This window comes from Melopsittacus undulatus (assembly GCF_012275295.1).
Source record: "Melopsittacus undulatus isolate bMelUnd1 chromosome 29 unlocalized genomic scaffold, bMelUnd1.mat.Z SUPER_29_unloc_1, whole genome shotgun sequence".
Classification (NCBI taxonomy): Eukaryota; Metazoa; Chordata; class Aves; order Psittaciformes; family Psittaculidae; genus Melopsittacus; species Melopsittacus undulatus.
In genome coordinates, this window is record NW_022993941.1 from 87295 (window position 1) to 105448 (window position 18154).

At 59.3% G+C, this 18154-nt stretch overlaps 2 protein-coding genes across 2 annotated transcripts; both read left to right on the plus strand.

Moving 5' to 3' along the window:
- Positions 1-957: 957 nt before the first annotated feature.
- Positions 958-9386, plus strand: LOC117438148 (serine/threonine-protein kinase TAO2-like; the record flags this gene model as incomplete). The annotated part of the gene is made up of 12 exons (XM_034073610.1): positions 958-1490; positions 3163-3234; positions 3320-3421; positions 3800-3845; positions 3921-4017; positions 4920-5033; positions 5247-5338; positions 5417-5510; positions 7900-7981; positions 8054-8134; positions 8805-8927; positions 9009-9386. Coding segments are annotated over exons 1-12 (1773 nt in total), but the record flags the coding sequence as incomplete, so codon positions are not given.
- Positions 9387-10380: 994 nt separating this feature from the next.
- Positions 10381-17994, plus strand: CDIPT (CDP-diacylglycerol--inositol 3-phosphatidyltransferase). The gene is made up of 6 exons (XM_034073620.1): positions 10381-11891; positions 13163-13297; positions 14787-14940; positions 15458-15539; positions 16152-16233; positions 17754-17994. Exons 1-6 carry the CDS (start codon positions 11846-11848, stop codon positions 17903-17905), a joined length of 651 nt encoding a protein of 216 aa, XP_033929511.1. The 5' UTR covers positions 10381-11845; the 3' UTR covers positions 17906-17994.
- The last annotated feature ends 160 nt before the right edge of the window (positions 17995-18154 follow it).

Here is an 18154-nt window from a genome sequence, read left to right on the forward strand (position 1 = left end):
TTTTGGGCCGTTTTTAGGCGTTTTTGGGGTGATTTTGGGGCATTTTCGGGTGTTTTTGGGGTCAGAAAGGGGGTTTTGGGGTAGACACCCCATAGACACCCCATAGACACCCCATAGACACCCCATAGACACCCCATAGACACCCCATAGACACCCCATAGACGCCCCATAGACCCCCATAGACACCCCATAGACTCCCCATAGACCCCCATAGACCCCCATAGACCCCCATAGACACCCCATAGACACCCCATAGACCCCCATAGACCCCCCATAGACACCCCATAGACTCCCCATAGACGCCCATAGACCCCTATAGACACCCCATAGACCCCCATAGACCCCCCATAGACACCCCATAGACACCCCATAGACCCCCCATAGACACCCCATAGACCCCCATAGACACCCCATAGACACCCCATAGACCCCCCATAGACACCCCATAGACTCCCCATAGACGCCCATAGACCCCTATAGACACCCCATAGACACCCCATAGACCCCCCATAGACACCCCATAGACTCCCCATAGACGCCCATAGACCCCTATAGACACCCCATAGACCCCCATAGACCCCCCATAGACACCCCATAGACCCCCATAGACACCCCATAGACGCCCATAGACGCCCCATAGACCCCCATAGACCCCCATAGACACCCCATAGACACCCCATAGACCCCCCATAGACCCCCATAGACCCCCATAGACACCCCATAGACACCCCATAGACCCCCATAGACCCCCATAGACCCCCATAGACACCCCATAGACCCCCATAGACCCCCATAGACACCCCATAGACCCCCCATAGACACCCCATAGACTCCCCATAGACACCCCATAGACCCCCATAGACACCCCATAGACACCCCATAGACCCCCATAGACCCCCATAGACACCCCATAGACCCCCCATAGACCCCCATAGACCCCCATAGACCCCCATAGCCCCCCATTCATCCCCATCATCGGCCTCCGATCCGCACTGAGCATGCGCAGAGCGATGGGAGGGGGGGCGCTCCGTTGCCATGGAGACGCGCTGAGGGCGTTGCTATGGAGACGCCGGCGGAAGCCACGCCCCCTCCCTCCCGGCCACGCCCCCTCCGCGCGTTGCCCTGGCGACAGGGGGCGTGTCCCGCTCGTCCCCTCCCCTCCCTCCCCTCCAACCAATCAGCGCCCTCCCCTTCGCCCCGCCCCTCGCTCTGATTGGCCGAGCCCTCCCTTCGGCCCCGCCCACCCGTCTCCCCTCAGCGCTCCGCCGCCATTTTGGCCGGGCGGGGGAGCGGTTGCGGCCTATGCTCCTCTCCGAGGCCTGGGGTGGTTATGGGGCAGCCCCATAGATTCTGTGGGTCCCGTCGGTCGCACGATGCCGCTCGGACCCATTGACGACAATGGGGCCGCGTTGTTCGTGAAGGAGGATCCCGAGAAGCGCTTCGGGGACCTGCGGGAGATCGGGCACGGCAGCTTCGGGGCCGTCTACTACGTGAGTGCCCCATAGGTGTGGGGCTGGGGGGGTGATGGGACCCATAGATGTGGGGCTGGGGGGGTGATGGGACCCATAGATGAGCTTTGGGCCCCATAGATGTGGGGCTGGGGGGTGCTGAGACCCATAGATGTGGGGCAGGACCCATAGATGGGGGGCTGGGGGGGTGACGGGACCCATAGATGTGGGGCTGGGGGCGTGATGGGACCCATAGATGAGGTTTGGGCCCCATAGATGGGGGGCAGGGGGGTGCTGGGACCCATAGATGGGGACAGGGGGGTTCTGGGACCCATAGATGTGGGGCAGGACCCATAGATGTGGGGCTGGGGGGGTGATGGGACCCATAGATGGGGACAGGGGGGTTCTGGGACCCATAGATGTGGGGCAGGACCCATAGATGGGGGGCTGGGGGGGTGATGGGACCCGTAGATGAGGTTTGGGCCCCATAGATGGGGGGCTGGGGGGTGCTGAGACCCATAGATGTGGGGCAGGACCCATAGATGTGGGGCTGGGGGGGTGATGGGACCCATAGATGTGGGGCTGGGGGGGGGATGGGACCCATAGATGTGGGGCTGGGGGGGGGATGGGACCCATAGATGTGGGGCTGGGGGGGTGATGGGACCCATAGATGAGCTTTGGGCCCCATAGATGTGGGGCTGGGGGGGTGATGGGACCCATAGATGTGGGGCAGGACCCATAAGTGTGGGGCTGGGGGGTGCTGGGCCCCACATCCATGGGACCCATTGTCCCCTATGGGCCCTGTGCCCCATAGATGGGGTTCAGGGAATGCTGAGCCCCATAGATGTGGGGCAGAGACCATCACGCCCCATAGATGTGGGGCCCAGCATCCCCTGCAATATCTCTATGGGGTTCAGCACCCACCTGACCCACTTCTATAGGGCCCATTGCCCCATATGGGCTCTGTGCCCCACATCTATGGGTCCTGCCCCACATCAATGGGTCCTGCCCCACATCTATGGGTCCTGCCCCTCATCTATGGGTCCTGCCCCACATCTATGGGTCCTGCCCCCCATCAACAGCTCCTGCCCCACATCAATGGCTCCTGCCCCACATCTATGGGTCCTGCCCCACATCTATGGGTCCTGCCCCACATCTATGGGTCCTGCCCCCCATCAGTGGGTCCTGCCCCACATCAATGGGTCCTGCCCCACATCTATGGGTCCTGCCCCACATCTATGGGTCCTGCCCCCCATCAGTGGGTCCTGCCCCACATCAATGGGTCCTGCCCCACATCAATGGGTCCTGCCCCACATCTATGGGTCCTGCCCCACATCTATGGCTCCTGCCCCACATCTATGGGTCCTGCCCCACATCTATGGGTCCTGCCCCACATCAATGGGTCCTGCCCCACATCAATGGGTCCTGCCCCACATCTATGGGTCCTGCCCCACATCTATGGGTCCTGCCCCCCATCAATGGCTCCTGCCCCCCATCAATGGCTCCTGCCCCACATCTATGGGTCCTGCCCCACATCAATGGGTCCTGCCCCACATCAATGGCTCCTGCCCCACATCTATGGCTCCTGCCCCACATCTATGGGTCCTGCCCCACATCAATGGCTCCTGCCCCACATCTATGGGTCCTGCCCCACATCTATGGGTCCTGCCCCACATCTATGGGTCCTGCCCCACATCTATGGGTCCCATTGCAGGCCCGGGACCTGCGCACAGCTGAGGTTGTGGCCATCAAGAGGATGAACTACAGCGGCAAACAGGCCAATGAGGTGAGGCCGAGGGGGCGGAGCCTCCTGCCCCATAGCCCCCCCCCCTGCCCCATAGCCTGCCCCATAGCCCCTCTGTGCCCCATAGAAGTGGCTGGACATCGTCAAGGAGGTGTCTCTGCTGCGGCGCCTGCATCACCCCAACACTGTCCAGTACAGGGGCTGCTTCCTATGGGGCCGCACAGCCTGGGTGAGCCCCAGCCCCACACGTGTGGGGCTGGCCCCATAGATCCCCCCTGGGTGTGTGGGGGGCGGTTGGGGCCTCTATGGGGGCGCATGGGGGGGTGATTGGCCCCATAGGGTGGGGTTGGGGGGTGTTGAGCCCCATGGATGTGGGGCTGGGTTGGACCCATAAGTGGGGGGTTGGCCCCATAGATGTGGGGCAGGGTGATACTGGGCCCCACACGTGGGGATAGGGACCTGTAAGTGGGGCTCTGGGACCCATAGATGGGGTTCAGAGCCATAAATGGGGTTATGGGGCGTGCTGGGCCCCATAAGTGGAGGTTGGGGCCCCATAGATGTGGGGCAGGAGTCACTTATGGGGCAGAGCCTGACCCTGTGCCCACAGCTGGTGATGGAGCATTGCGTGGGCTCGGCCTCGGACCTGCTGGAGGGTGAGTGCAGCGCTATGGGGCAGGGCTATGGGGCAGCCCCATAGCGCGTCCCTGCCCCACATCCCTGCCCCATAGAGCACCAGCAGCCGCTGCAGGAGCTGGAGATCGCGGCCATCGTCCATGGGGCGCTGCAGGGGCTGCAATACCTGCACATGCACAGCGTCATCCACAGGTCAGCCCCATAGCGGGACCCATAACCCGGCCCCATAGCGGGACCCATAACCCGGCCCCATAGCAGGACCCATAACCCGGCCCCATAGCGGGACCCAGCCCCATAGCGGGACCCATAACCCAGCCCCATAGCTCACCCCATAGCCCTGCCCCATAGCGGGAGCCAACCCCATAGCGGAACCTATAACCCAGCCCCATAGCGGGACCCATAACCCGGCCCCATAGCGGGACCCATAACCCGGCCCCATAGTGGGATTCAGCCCCATAGTGTGACCCATAATTCAGCCCCACAGAGGGACCCAGCCCCATAGTGGGACCCATATCACAGCCCCATAGCGGGACCCATAATAACCCAGCCCCATAGCTCACCCCATAGCCCTGCCCCATAGCGGAAGCCAACCCCATAGCGGGACCCATAACCCAGCCCCATAGTGGGACCCATAACCCAGCCCCATAGCGGGACCCATAACCCAGCCCCATAGCGGGACCCATAACCCAGCCCCATAGTGGGACCCATAACCCAGCCCCATAGCGGGACCCATAACCCAGCCCCATAGTGGGACCCATATCCCAGCCCCATAGCGGGAGCCAACCCCATAGCGGAACCTATAACCCAGCCCCATAGCGGGAACCATAATAACCCAGCCCCATAGCTCACCCCATAGCCCTGCCCCATAGCGGGACCCATAACCCAGCCCCATAGCTCACCCCATAGCCCTGCCCCATAGCAGGACCCATAACCCAGCCCCATAGCTCACCCCATAACCCAGCCCCATAGCTCACCCCATAACCCAGCCCCATAGCAGGACCCATAACCCAGCCCCATAGCAGGACCCATAACCCAGCCCCATAGCAGGACCCATAACCCAGCCCCATAGCTCACCCCATAGCCCTGCCCCATAGGGACGTGAAGGCCGGAAACATCCTCCTGACTGGGCCTGGACTGGTCAAACTGGGAGACTTTGGCTCCGCCTCCACCTCGGCCCCAGCCAACTCCTTCGTGGGGACGCCATATTGGTAAGGGGGCTGCCCCATAGCCCTGCCCCATAGCCCTGCCCCATAGCGCTGCCCCATAGCCCTGCCCCATAGCCCTGCCCCATAGCCCTGCCCCATAGCGCTGCCCCATAGCCCTGCCCCATAGCGCTGCCCCACATCCTGCCCCATAGCCCTGCCCCATAGCCCTGCCCCATAGCCCTGCCCCATAGCGCTGCCCCACATCCTGCCCCATAGGATGGCGCCGGAAGTGATCCTGGCCATGGACGAGGGCCTCTACGATGGCAAAGCCGACGTGTGGTCCTTGGGCATCACCTGCATTGAGCTGGGTATGGGGCACTTGTGGGGCTGGGGGGGGGGAAGCACTTGTGGGGCTGCCCCATAGCGCTGCCCCCATCGCCCCATAGCGGAGCGGAGGCCGCCCCTGTTCAACCTGAACGCCATGAGCGCCCTGTACCGCATCGCGCAGGAGCCGGCCCCGATGCTGCAGCCCAGGCACTGGTGAGGCTATGGGGCTGCCCCATAGATTCTGTGGGGTGACCCCTATGGGATGTGGGGCTGCCCCATAGATTCTATGGGGTGACCTATATGGGATGTGGGGCTGCCCCATAGATTCTATGGGGTGACCCATATCGGTTGTGGGGCTGCCCCATACATTCTGTGGGGTGACCCATATGGGATGTGAGGCTGCCCCATAGATTCCGTGGGGTGACCCATATGGGATGTGGGGCTGCCCCATAGATTCTGTGGGGTGAGCCATATGGGATGTGGGGCTGCCCCATAGATTCTATGGGGTGACCCATATGGGATGTGGGGCTGCCCCATAGATTCTGTGGGGTGAGCCATATGGGATGTGGGGCTGCCCCATAGATTCTGTGGGGTGAGCCATATGGGATGTGGGGCTGCCCCATAGATTCTGTGGGGTGACCCATATGGGATGTGAGGCTGCCCCATAGATTCTGTGGGGTGACCCATAGGGGATGTGGGGCTGCCCCATAGATTCTGTGGGGTGAGCCATATGGGATGTGGGGCTGCCCCATAGATTCTGTGGGGTGGCCCATATGGGATGTGGGGCTGCCCCATAGATTCCATGGGGCTGCCCCATAGATTCTATGGGGTGACCCATATGGGATGTGGGGCTGCCCCATAGATTCTATGGGGTGACCCCTATGGGATGTGGGGCTGCCCCATAGATTCTATGGGGTGAGCCATATGGGATGTGGGGCTGCTCCATAGATTCTATGGGGTGACCCATATGGGATGTGGGGCTGCCCCATAGATTCTGTGGGGTGACCCATAGGGGATGTGGGGCTGCCCCATACATTCTAGGGGGTGAGACAGAGGGGTTGTGGGGCTGCCCCATAGATTCTATGGGGTGACCCATATGGGATGTGGGGCTGCCCCATAGATTCTATGGGGTGACCCCTATGGGATGTGGGGCTGCCCCATAGATTCTATGGGGTGACCCATAGGGGTTATGGGGCTGCCCCATAGATTCTATGGGGTGACCCATATGGGATGTGGGGCTGCTCCATAGATTCTATGGGGTGACCCATATGGGATGTGGGGCTGCCCCATAGATTCTGTGGGGTGACCCATATGGGATGTGGGGCTGCCCCATAGATTCTGTGGGGTGAGCCATATGGGATGTGGGGCTGCCCCATAGATTCCATGGGGCTGCCCCATAGATTCTATGGGGTGACCCATATGGGATGTGGGGCTGCCCCATAGATTCTATGGGGTGACCCATATGGATGTGGGGCTGCCCCATAGATTCTATGGGGTGACCCATATGGGATGTGGGGCTGCCCCATAGATTCCATGGGGCTGCCCCATAGATTCTATGGGGTGACCCATAGGGGTTATGGGGCTGCCCCATAGATTCTATGGGGTGACCCATATGGGATGTGGGGCTGCTCCATAGATTCTATGGGGTGACCCCTATGGGGTGTGGGGCTGCCCCATAGATTCTATGGGGTGACCCATAGGGGATGTGGGGCTGCCCCATAGATTCTATGGGGTGAGCCATATGGGATGTGGGGCTGCCCCATACATTCTAGGGGGTGAGACAGAGGGGTTGTGGGGCTGCCCCATAGATTCTATGGGGTGACCCATATGGGATGTGGGGCTGCCCCATAGATTCTATGGGGTGACCCATATGGGATGTGGGGCTGCCCCATAGATTCTATGGGGTGACCCCTATGGGATGTGGGGCTGCCCCATAGATTCTATGGGGTGACCCCTATGGGATGTGGGGCTGCCCCATAGATTCTATGGGGTGACCCATAGGGGTTATGGGGCTGCCCCATAGATTCTATGGGGTGACCCATATGGGATGTGGGGCTGCCCCATAGATTCTATGGGGTGAGCCATATGGGATGTGGGGCTGCCCCATAGATTCTATGGGGTGACCCATATGGGATGTGGGGCTGCCCCATAGATTCTATGGGGTGACCCATATGGGATGTGAGGCTGCCCCATAGATTCTATGGGGTGACCCCTATGGGATGTGGGGCTGCCCCATAGATTCTGTGGGGTGACCCATATGGGATGTGGGGCTGCCCCATAGATTCTGTGGGGTGAGCCATATGGGATGTGGGGCTGCCCCATACATTCTAGGGGGTGAGACAGGGGTTGTGGGGCTGCCCCATAGATTCTATGGGGTGACCCCTATGGGATGTGAGGCTGCCCCATAGATTCTATGGGGTGACCCATATGGGATGTGGGGCTGCCCCATAGATTCTATGGGGTGACCCATATGGGATGTGGGGCTGCCCCATATGGGATGTGGGGCTGCCCCATAGATTCTATGGGGTGACCCATAGGGGTTATGGGGCTGCCCCATAGATTCTATGGGGTGACCCATAGGGGTTATGGGGCTGCCCCATAGGTCCGACTCCTTCCGCTCCTTCGTCTCCTCCTGCCTGCAGAAGGCGCCATTGGCCCGGCCCAGCTCTGACGTCATCGCGCAGGTGGGCGGGGCTTGGCGGGGGGTGGGCGGGGCCACGTGAGGGGGGCGTGGTCTGACGTGGCCCCGCCCCCAGCACGTGTTCGTGGCGCGGGTGCTGCCCACGTGGGTGCTGCCGGAGCTGCTGCGGCGCTGCCGGGAGCCGGCCTGGAGACAGGTAGGGGACATAGAGACCTATAGAACCCTATGGAGACCTATAGAGACATATGGAGACATATAGAGACCTATAGACACCCCATCTCCCCATAGGGCTGCAGAGCCTGCACCTGCTGACGCTCCAGTCCCGCTATGAGACTAATAGAGACCTATAGAAACCCATAGACACCCCATAGAGCCCTATAGAGCCCAATAGAGCCCCATAGACACCCCATAGAGCCCTATAGCATCCCTGTAGAACCCTATAGAATCCCTGTAGAACCATATAGAACCCAATAGCACCCTATGGAACCCTATAGAACCCTATAGCATCCTATAGCACTCTCCAGAACCCTATGGCATCCCCATAGCACCCTATAGAACCCTATAGCATCCTTAAAGCATCCCTATAGCATCCTTATAGAACACTATAGAACCCTATAGAACCCTGTAGTACCCTATAACATCCCTATAGCATCCCTTTAGAACCCTATAGCATCGCTATAGCATCCCTATAGCACCCTATAGCATCCCTGTAGCACCCTATAGCATCCCCATAGCACCCTATAGAACCCTATAGCATCCCTATAGCATCCCTATAGCACCCTATAGAACCCTATAGTGTAACTATAGCTCTCCATAGCCCCCCATGGTGCCCCATAGCGCCCCATACATCCCTATACCCTCTGCAGCCCCATGGCTCCAGCTCCAGCTCCAGCCTGGACCAGGACGAGGATGAGGAGGAGGATGAAGCTTCCCCATTGGCCGAGCAGGACTCAGGCTCCGCCCCCAGCTCCAGCGCCGACCAATCAGCTGTGAGTCCAGCAGCCAATGGGATGGGGCCATTCCCCCCCCCCCCCCCCATCCTATCCTATGGCTCCTGCCTTCTTCCATAGGAGCATTCCAGAGGCCGGGAATGGCGGCAGCCGGAGCACCAGTGTTCCCAGTATAGAGACCAGTGTTCCCAGTATAGAGACCAGTGTTCCCAGTACACAGACCAGTGTTCCCAGTATAGAGACCAGAGCCCCCAGTATAGAGACCAGTGTTCCCAGTATAGAGACCAGTGTTCCCAGTACACAGACCAGTGCCACCAGTATAGAGACCAGAGCCCCCAGTATAGAGACCAGAGCCCCCAATATAGAGACCAGTGCCACCAGTATACAGATCACAGCCCCCAGTATAGAGACAACAGCCCCCAGTCCACAGACCAGTGTTCCCAGTATAAAGACCAGTGCTCCCAGTATAGAGACCAGTGCCCCCCCTTTACCCCCTCCCCCTTCCTCACCCCCTCCCCTTCCCCCCCTCCCAAGCCCTCCCCTGGCCCCTCCCACCCTTTAAGCCCCTCCCACCCCTTAAGCCCCTCCCCCTCTTCAAGCCCCTCCCACCCTTCAAGCCCCTCCCACCCTTCAAGCCCCTCCCACTCTTCAAGCCCCTCCCACCCTTTAAGCCCCGCCCCCTCCCCAAACCCCTCCCCCGCCCTCACCCCCCCTCCCACCCCCTCACGCTCCCTTGGCCCCTCCCCCCCCACGCCCCGCCCCCCTCCCCTAAGCCCCGCCCCCTCCCCCCGCTCCCCCCTCCCCTTCCCCCCCTCCCTCCTCCTCCTCCTCCTCCTCCCCCCCCTCCTCCTCCTCCTCCTCCCCCCCCTCCCCCTCTGGCTTCCCCCCCCCCTCCTCCCCTTGACCCTGACCCTCACCTTGACCTTTGCCCTGCCCCGATTCGGCCCTTTTTGGCCCCATTTCGGGGTGCCCCCCCCCCTCCACGTGCCCGTATTGGTCCTGGCCATGCACCTATGGGTGTCCCCATGGCTCTTCCTCCCCCTCTACCTATTGGGTGCGCTGGGCAGGGGGCGTGGCCTGCGCCGGGGGGGGGCGGGGCTTCCGAGGCTCTGGCTCCGCCTCTCTTTGAGGCTGCCCCCCCCCCTCTTCTCCCTGCTGTTCCAATGGGGCCTCGTGTCCGAGCGTCGCCTGTTCCGGCTCTTCCCGAGATTCCAGAGGTCGGGAATGCCGTCCCGCCTCCCCATTGCGGCCTATAGGGCCGGCCGAGGCCACGCCCCCCGCCCGCAGGCCACGCCCCCCGCCCGCAGGCCACGCCCCCTGCTCCGCCTGCTGCTGCGGTGGGTGGGGAGCAGGGGGCGGGGCCTGGAGGGGGGCGGGGCCAAGGGGACCAGCGCGGCTGCTCATAGGCCGAGCCGCATCCCCAGGCCACGCCCACTGAGGGGAGGGGCCGCGAAGGGGAGGGGGGGGAGGTGATGGGGGGGGGGAGAGACCATTGGAGGCACTACAAGGGGGGGGGCGCCCACATAATGGGGCCCAATGGGAGCCGGGACCCCCCCCATTGATATTGGGGTGACCCCATTGATATTGGGGTGATCCTATTGATAATGGGGTGACCCTATTGATAATGGGGTGACCCCATTGATATTGGGGTGACCCCATTGATATTGGGGTGACCCTATTGATAATGGGGTGACCCCATTGATACTGGGGTGACCCCATTGATATTGGGGTGATCCTATTGATAATGGGGTGACCCTATTGATAATGGGGTGACCCTATTGATACTGGGGTGACCCCATTGATAATGGGGTGACCCCATTGATTTTGGGGTGATCCTATTGATAATGGGGTGACCCCATTGATATAGGGGTGACCCCATTGATACTGGGGACCCCCCCCCATTGATATTGGGGTGACCCCATTGATACTGGGGACCCCCCCCCATTGATATTGGGGACCCCCCATTGATATTGGGGTGACCTCATTGATATTGGGGACCCCCCATTGATATTGGGGTGACCCCATTGATATTGGGGTGACCCCATTGATATTGGGGACCCCCCTCCCATAGCCCCCTATGGGGTCAGGGCCTTTTGACCCCCCCCAAGCCCTTTAGGGCCCCCCCCAAAGGCTTTTTGGGCTCATTTCCCAGCAATTTGGGACTTTTGGGGGCTCTTTGGGGCCGTTTTGATCAGTTCGGGTCGGTTTCCAGCCGGTTTTGGGGTCATTTGGGGGGATTTTGGGTCATTTTGGGCGCGTTTCATTGTTTTCGCCTTGAATTAACGTTATTTTCATGGGGTTTATTTAAAAAACGACACAAAAATGACCAAAAACCTGATTCTGCCTCTTTTCTTTGGGGGGTGACGTCATCCCTTGCGTGCTGACGTCATCCCCTGCGTGCCGACGTCATCCGCGGGGCAGCCAATGGGCAACCAGTGACGTCACGGGGGGGGGAGGGAGAGCAAATGAACCACTTAATTCATTCATTAATCAATTAATGCATTAATTAAAGCCTTTATTAACCGTTAATAGATCAATTAACTCCTTTATTAATCAATTAATATGTTAATTAATTGCTTGAGTAATGAATTAGTCCCTTTATTAATCAATTAATCCCTTTATTAATCAATTAAGTCGCTAATTAATCAATTAACCACTTCATTAATCAATTAAACCCTTAATTAATCCATTAATTAATCAATTAACCCGTTAATTAATCAATTAACCCCGTTATTAATCAATTATTAATCAATCAATGCCGTTAACCACCATTAAGCGCCGCGTCGCCATGGCAACGCCGCTCGGCCGGAACCGGAAGCGCCGCTCTCCCCCAGGCCCCTCCCAGCCGCTCCTGATTGGTCCTCGCCCTCCTTCCCCCTCCTCCCATTGGCCGGGAGCGGAGCGGGGGGCGGGGCCGAGCGCTGCTTCCGGCTTCTCGCTCTTAAAGGCGCCGCGCAATGGCGGCCGGCGAGAACGTCTTCCTGTTCGTGCCCAACGTCATCGGTGAGCGCCGAGGGGGGTCCTATAGGGTCCTATAGGGTCCTATAGGGGGATATAGGGTCTATAGGGGGATATAGGGGGCTATAGGGTGCTATGGGGTGCTATGGGGTGCTATAGGGGCTATAGGAGGCTATAGGGGGCCATAGGGGGCTATAGGGTGCTATAGCGTTCTGTATGTGGGTATAGGCGGCTGTGGGGGGCTATAGGGGCCTATAGGGCTGTACAGGGTGCTATAGTTTGGTATAGGGGGCTATAGGATGCTATAGGGTGCTATATGTGGCTATAGGGGACTATAGGGTGCTGTAGTGCTCCATAGGCTCCATAGGTCTTTATAGGCCCCTATAGGTCTCCATAGGGTTCTCTCTATGTCTCTCTATGGGTCTCTATGGGGTCTCTATAGGCTCTCTATATGTCTCTATAGGATGTCTCTATGTCCCCATGCAGGTTACGTGCGCCTGGCCCTATCCTCGGCCCTATTGATGCCTCACTCCCTAGCTCTCTATAGGGTTCTCTATATGGTCTCTATGGGCTCTCTATAGGTGTCTATATGTCTCTATATGGTGTCCCCATAGGTTACATGCGCCTGGCTCTGTCTGCGGCCTCGGCCCTATTGATGCCTCACTCCCTAGCTCTCTATAGGGTTCTCTATATGGTCTCTATGTGTCTCTATGGGCTCTCTATAGGTGTCTATATGTCTCTATATGGTGTCTCTCTATAGGTTACATGCGCCTGGCTCTGTCCGCGGCCTCGGCCCTATTGATGCCTCACTCCCTAGCTCTCTATAGGGTTCTCTATATGGTCTCTATGTGTCTCTATGGGCTCTCTATAGGTGTCTATATGTCTCTATATGGTCTCTCTATAGGTTACATGCGCCTGGCTCTGTCTGCAGCCTCGGCCCTATTGATGCCTCACTCCCTAGCTCTCTATAGGGTTCTCTATATGGTCTCTATGGGCTCTCTATAGGTGTCTATATGTCTCTATATGGTCTCTCTATAGGTTACATCCGCCTGGCCCTGCCCGCGGCCTCGGCCCTATTGATGCCTCACTCCCTAGCTCTCTATAGGGTTCTCTATATGGTCTCTATGGGCTCTCTATAGGTGTCTATATGTCTCTATATGGTCTCTCTATAGGTTACATCCGCCTGGCTCTGTCCGCGGCCTCGGCCCTATTGATGCCTCACTCCCTAGCTCTCTATAGGGTTCTCTATATGGTCTCTATGTGTCTCTATGGGCTCTCTATGGGTGTCTATATGTCTCTATATGGTGTCCCCATAGGTTACATGCGCCTGGCCCTATCCGCGGCCTCGGCCCTATTGATGCCTCACTCACCTGGTTCAGCCTCTCTCTGCTATGGCCTCAGTGGCCTCCTTGATGCTGTGGATGGACATATGGCGCGAGCCCTGGGGCAGGGTAGGCGGGGCTTAATGGGGTGGGCGGGGCTTAAATGGGAGGGGCTTAAATGGGAGGGGCTTAAATGGGAGGGGCTTAAATGGGAGGGGCTTAAAGGGTGGGAGGGGCTTAAAGGGAGGGAGGGGCTTAAAGGATGGGAGGGGCTTAAAGGGTGGGAGGGGCTTAAAGGGGTGGGAGGGGCTTAAAGGGAGGGAGGGGGTTAAAGGGGAGGGGCTTAAAGGATGGGAGGGGCTTAAAGGGTGGGAGGGGCTTAAAGGGTGGGAGGGGCTTAAAGGGTGGGAGGGGCTTAAAGGGAGGGAGGGGGTTAAAGGGGAGGGGCTTAAAGGATGGGAGGGGCTTAAAGGGTGGGAGGGGCTTAAAGGGTGGGAGGGGCTTAAAGGGTGGGAGGGGCTTAAAGGGGTGGGGCTTAAAGGGTGGGAGGGGATTAAAGGGGTGGGAGGGGCTTAAAGGGTGGGAGGGGGTTAAAGGGTGGGAGGGGCTTAAAGGTGGGAGGGGCTTAAAGGGTGGGAGGGGCTTAAAGGGGTGGGGCTTAAAGGGTGGGAGGGGATTAAAGGGGTGGGAGGGGCTTAAAGGGTGGGAGGGGCTTAAAGGGTGGGAGGGGCTTAAAGGGAGGGAGGGGCTTAAAGGGAGGGGGGCTTAAAGGGGAGGGGCTCCCCCTTATGTGTGTCCTGCCCCACAAGGGGGTTCCCTGCCCCATAGTCCCCTATAGGGATTCCCCAGCCCCATAGCTCCCCATAGCCCCCCATAGGGGGGTCCCCCAGCCCCATAGCTCCCCATAGGCTGCCCCCAGCCCCATAGCCCCCCATAGGGATTCCCCAGCCCCATAGCTCCCCATAGGGGGGTCCCCCAGCCCCATAGCTCCCCATAGGTTTCCCCCAGCCCCATAGCCCCATAACTCCCCATATTGATTCCCCAGCCCCATAGCCCCCCATAGGTTTCCCCCAGCCCCATAGCCCCCCAGAGGGTTCCCCCTGCCCCATAGCCCCATAATTCCCCATACGGATTCCCCAGCCCCATAGGCCCCCATAGGGGTTCCCCTGCCCCATAGCCCCCCATAGGCTGCCCCCAGCCCCATAGCTCCCCATAGGGGGGTCCCCCAGCCCCATAGCCCCCATAGGCTGCCCCCAGCCCCATAGCCCCCCATAGGCTGCCCCCAGCCCCATAGCTCCCCATAGGGGGGTTCCCCTGCCCCATAGCCCCCCATAGGGGGGTCCCCCAGCCCCATAGCCCCCATAGGGATTCCCCAGCCCCATAGCTCCCCATAGGGGGGTCCCCCAGCCCCATAGCCCCCATAGGGATTCCCCAGCCCCATAGCCCCCCATAGGGGGGTCCCCGAGCCCCATAGCTCCCCATAGGGGTTCCCCTGCCCCATAGCCCCCATAGGGATTCCCCAGCCCCATAGCTCCCCATAGGCTGCCCCCAGCCCCATAGCTCCCCATAGGGGTTCCCCAGCCCCATAGCTGCCCCATAGCCGCTCTATGTGGGGCAGGCTCTCGCCTGGGCGCCATGCTGGACATGCTGACCGACCGCCTGTCGTCCATGTGCCTCCTGCTCAACCTGGCTCTGCTCTACCCGAGCTCTGCCCCCATCCTACAGCTCAGCATGGCCCTGGATCTGAGCAGCCATTGGCTGCACATGCACTGGTGGGCGGGGCTAAGGGGGGCGGGGCTTGGGGGGGAGGGGCTTAAAGGGGTCAGAGGGGGTTAAATGGGTGGGAGGGGCTTGGGTGGGAGTGGCTTAAAGGGAGGGAGGGGCTTAAAAGGGAGGGAGGGGCTTAAAGGGGAGGGGCTTAAAGGGTGGGAGGGGCTTAAAGGGAGGGAGGGGCTTAAAGGGAGGGAGGGGCTTAAAGGGTGGGAGGGGCTGGAGGGGAGGGAGGGGCTTAAAGGGAGGGAGGGGCTTAAAGGGTGAGAGGGGCTGGAAGGGTGGGAGGGGCTTAAAGGGGAGGGGCTTAAAGGGAGGGAGGGGCTTAAAGGGGTGGGAGGGGCTGGAGGGTGGGAGAGGCTTGAAGGGTGGGGGGGGCTGGAGTGGTGGGAGGGGCTGCAGGAGGGGGCGGAGCCTGCTCCTGAAGGGGGCGGAGCCTGTTCCTGAAGGGGGCGGGGCTTCCTGGCGTGAATGGGCTGGGAGGGGGCGTGTCCTCCGCTGACCCCGCCCCCTCCGCAGCACCACCCTGGAGGGGGGGCGGAGCCACAAGGAGATGGGGGGGGCAGCAAACCCACTGCTGAGGGTGTACTACAGCAACAGGGTGAGGGGGCGGGGCTAGAGGGGGCGGGGCTTAAAGGGGAGGGGCTTAAAGGGGAGGGGCTTGAGGTGGAGGGGCTTAAGGGGGAGGGGCTTGAGGTGGGAGGGGATTGAGGGTGGGAGGGGCTTAAAGGGGAGGGGCTTGAGGGTGGGAGGGGCCTGAAGGTGGGAGGGGCTTAAAGGGGAGGGGCTTGAGGGTGGGGGTTGAGGGTGGGAGGGGCTTAAAGGGGAGGGGCTTAAAGAGGGAGGGGCTTAAAGGGGAGGGGCTTGGGGGTGGGGGTTGAGGGTGGGAGGGGCTTAAAGGGGAGGGGCTAGAGGGGGAGGGGCTAGAGGGTGGGAGGGGCTTAAAGGGGGGGCTTGAGTGGGAGGGGCTTAAGGGGGAGGGGCTTGAGGTGGGAGGGGCTTAAGGGGGAGGGGCTTGAGGTGGGAGGGGCTTGAGGGTGGGAGGGGCTTGAGGTGGGAGGGGCTAGAGGGGGAGGGGCTTGAGGGGAGGGGGTTAAAAGTGGGAGGGGCTTGAGGGTGGGAGGGGCTGAAAGGGGAGGGGGTTAAAAGTGGGAGGGGCTTGAGGGTGGGAGGGGCTTGCAGGTTCCCATTGACCCCCATTGTGCCCCCCCAGCCGCTGCTGTTCCTGCTCTGTGCTGGCAATGAGGGTTTCTATGGGAGCCTCTATCTGCTGCACTTCTGGGAGGGGCCACCCGGTGAGTGGGGATGGACTGGTCCATAGGGGTCTATGGGGCGCTATGGGGTTCCTATAGGGCTCTATGGGTTCCTATAGGGCTCTATGGGGTTCCTATAGGGCTCTATGGGTTCCTATAGGTCTCTATGGGTTCCTATAGGTCTCTATGGGGTTCCTATAGGGCTCTATGGTGTTCCTATAGGGCTCTATGGGGTTCCTATAGGGGTCTATGGGGTTCCTATAGGGCTCTATGGGTTCCTATAGGGCTCTATGGGTTCCTATAGGGCTCTATGGGGTTCCTATAGGGCTCTATGGGTTCCTATAGGGCTCTATGGGGTTCCTATAGGGCTCTATGGTGTTCCTATAGGGCTCTATGGGGTTCCTATAGGGGTCTATGGGGTTCCTATAGGGCTCTATGGGTTCCTATAGGGCTCTATGGGTTCCTATAGGGCTCTATGGGTTCCTATAGGGCTCTATGGGGTTCCTATAGGGCTCTATGGGTTCCTATAGGGCTCTATGGGGTTCCTATAGGGCTCTATTGGTTCCTATAGGGCTCTATGGGGTTCCTATAGGGCTCTATGGGTTCCTATAGGGCTCTATGGGTTCCTATAGGGCTCTATGGGTTCCTATAGATCTCTATGGGCTCTATTGGGTGCCAGGGGGCCGCAGGCAGGGGTTTGCTGCGCGGCCTGCAGGGGGCGGTAAAGGGCTGCAGGGGGCGGGGCCAGCACAGGACACGCCCCCTTGCTATGGGGTAATGGGGGCTATGGGGTCTCTATGTGTCTCTATGTGTCTCTATGTGTCTCTATGGGTCTCTATGTGTCTCTATGTGTCTCTATGGGTCTCTATGTGTCTCTATGTGTCTCTATGTGTCTCTATGGGTCTCTATGGGTCTCTATGGGTCTCTATGTGTCTCTATGTGTCTCTATGTGTCTCTATGTGTCTCTATGTGTCTCTATGGGTCTCTATGTGTCTCTATGTGTCTCTATGTGTCTCTATGGTCTCTATGTGTCTCTATGTGTCTCTATGTGTCTCTATGTGTCTCTATGTGTCTCTATGGGTCTCTATGTGTCTCTATGTGTCTCTATGGTTTCTATGTGTCTCTATGTGTCTCTATGTGTCTCTATGTGTCTCTATGTGTCTCTATGGGTCTCTATGGGTCTCTATGTGTCTCTATGTGTCTCTATGGGTCTCTATGCGTCTCTATGTGTCTCTATGGTCTCTATGTGTCTCTATGTGTCTCTATGGTCTCTATGTGTCTCTATGTGTCTCTATGGGTCTCTATGTGTCTCTATGTGTCTCTATGTGTCTCTATGTGTCTCTATGTGTCTCTATGGGTCTCTATGTGTCTCTATGTGTCTCTATGGGTCTCTATGTGTCTCTATGTGTCTCTATGCGTCTCTATGTGTCTCTATGGTCTCTATGTGTCTCTATGTGTCTCTATGGTCTCTATGTGTCTCTATGGGTCTCTATGGGTCTCTATGGGTCTCTATGTGTCTCTATGGTGTCTCTATGGTTACTGACGTTGCCCTTTGCCCCCAGTGTTCCCAGGGCCTGTGGGTCTGTTCCGGGTCACTCTATGGGTCTGTTCCCCCCTGGCTCTGCTCAAGGGGCTCCTGAACCTGCTGCAGCTCTTGGGGGCGGCTCAGAGGTTGGCAGCCATTGACCGAGCGGAGAGGGCAAAGGGGCGGTGAGAGCAGCGGAAACAGCCCAAAACACCCCAAAAACACCTGAAAACAGCCAAAAACACCCCAAAAACACCTGAAAACAGCCCAAAAACACCCCAAAAACACCCGGAAATAGCCCAAAAACACCCGAAAACACCTGAAAACACCCGGAAACACCCCAAAAACACCCCAAAAACACCCGGAAACAGCCAAAAACACCCGAAAACAGCCGAAAACAGCCCAAAACCACCCGGAAACAGCCCAAAAACACCCGGA

Excerpts from the sequence above, each read along its gene's own strand:
- CDIPT (XM_034073620.1), top strand. The coding sequence starts at position 11,846 with ATGGCGGCCGGCGAGAACGTCTTCCTGTTCGTGCCCAACGTCATCG. Across the intron at positions 13,298-14,786 it reads GGCGCGAGCCCTGGGGCAGG|GCTCTCGCCTGGGCGCCATG; the intron begins GTAGGCGGGGCT and ends TATGTGGGGCAG. Across the intron at positions 15,540-16,151 it reads GGGTGTACTACAGCAACAGG|CCGCTGCTGTTCCTGCTCTG; the intron begins GTGAGGGGGCGG and ends GTGCCCCCCCAG.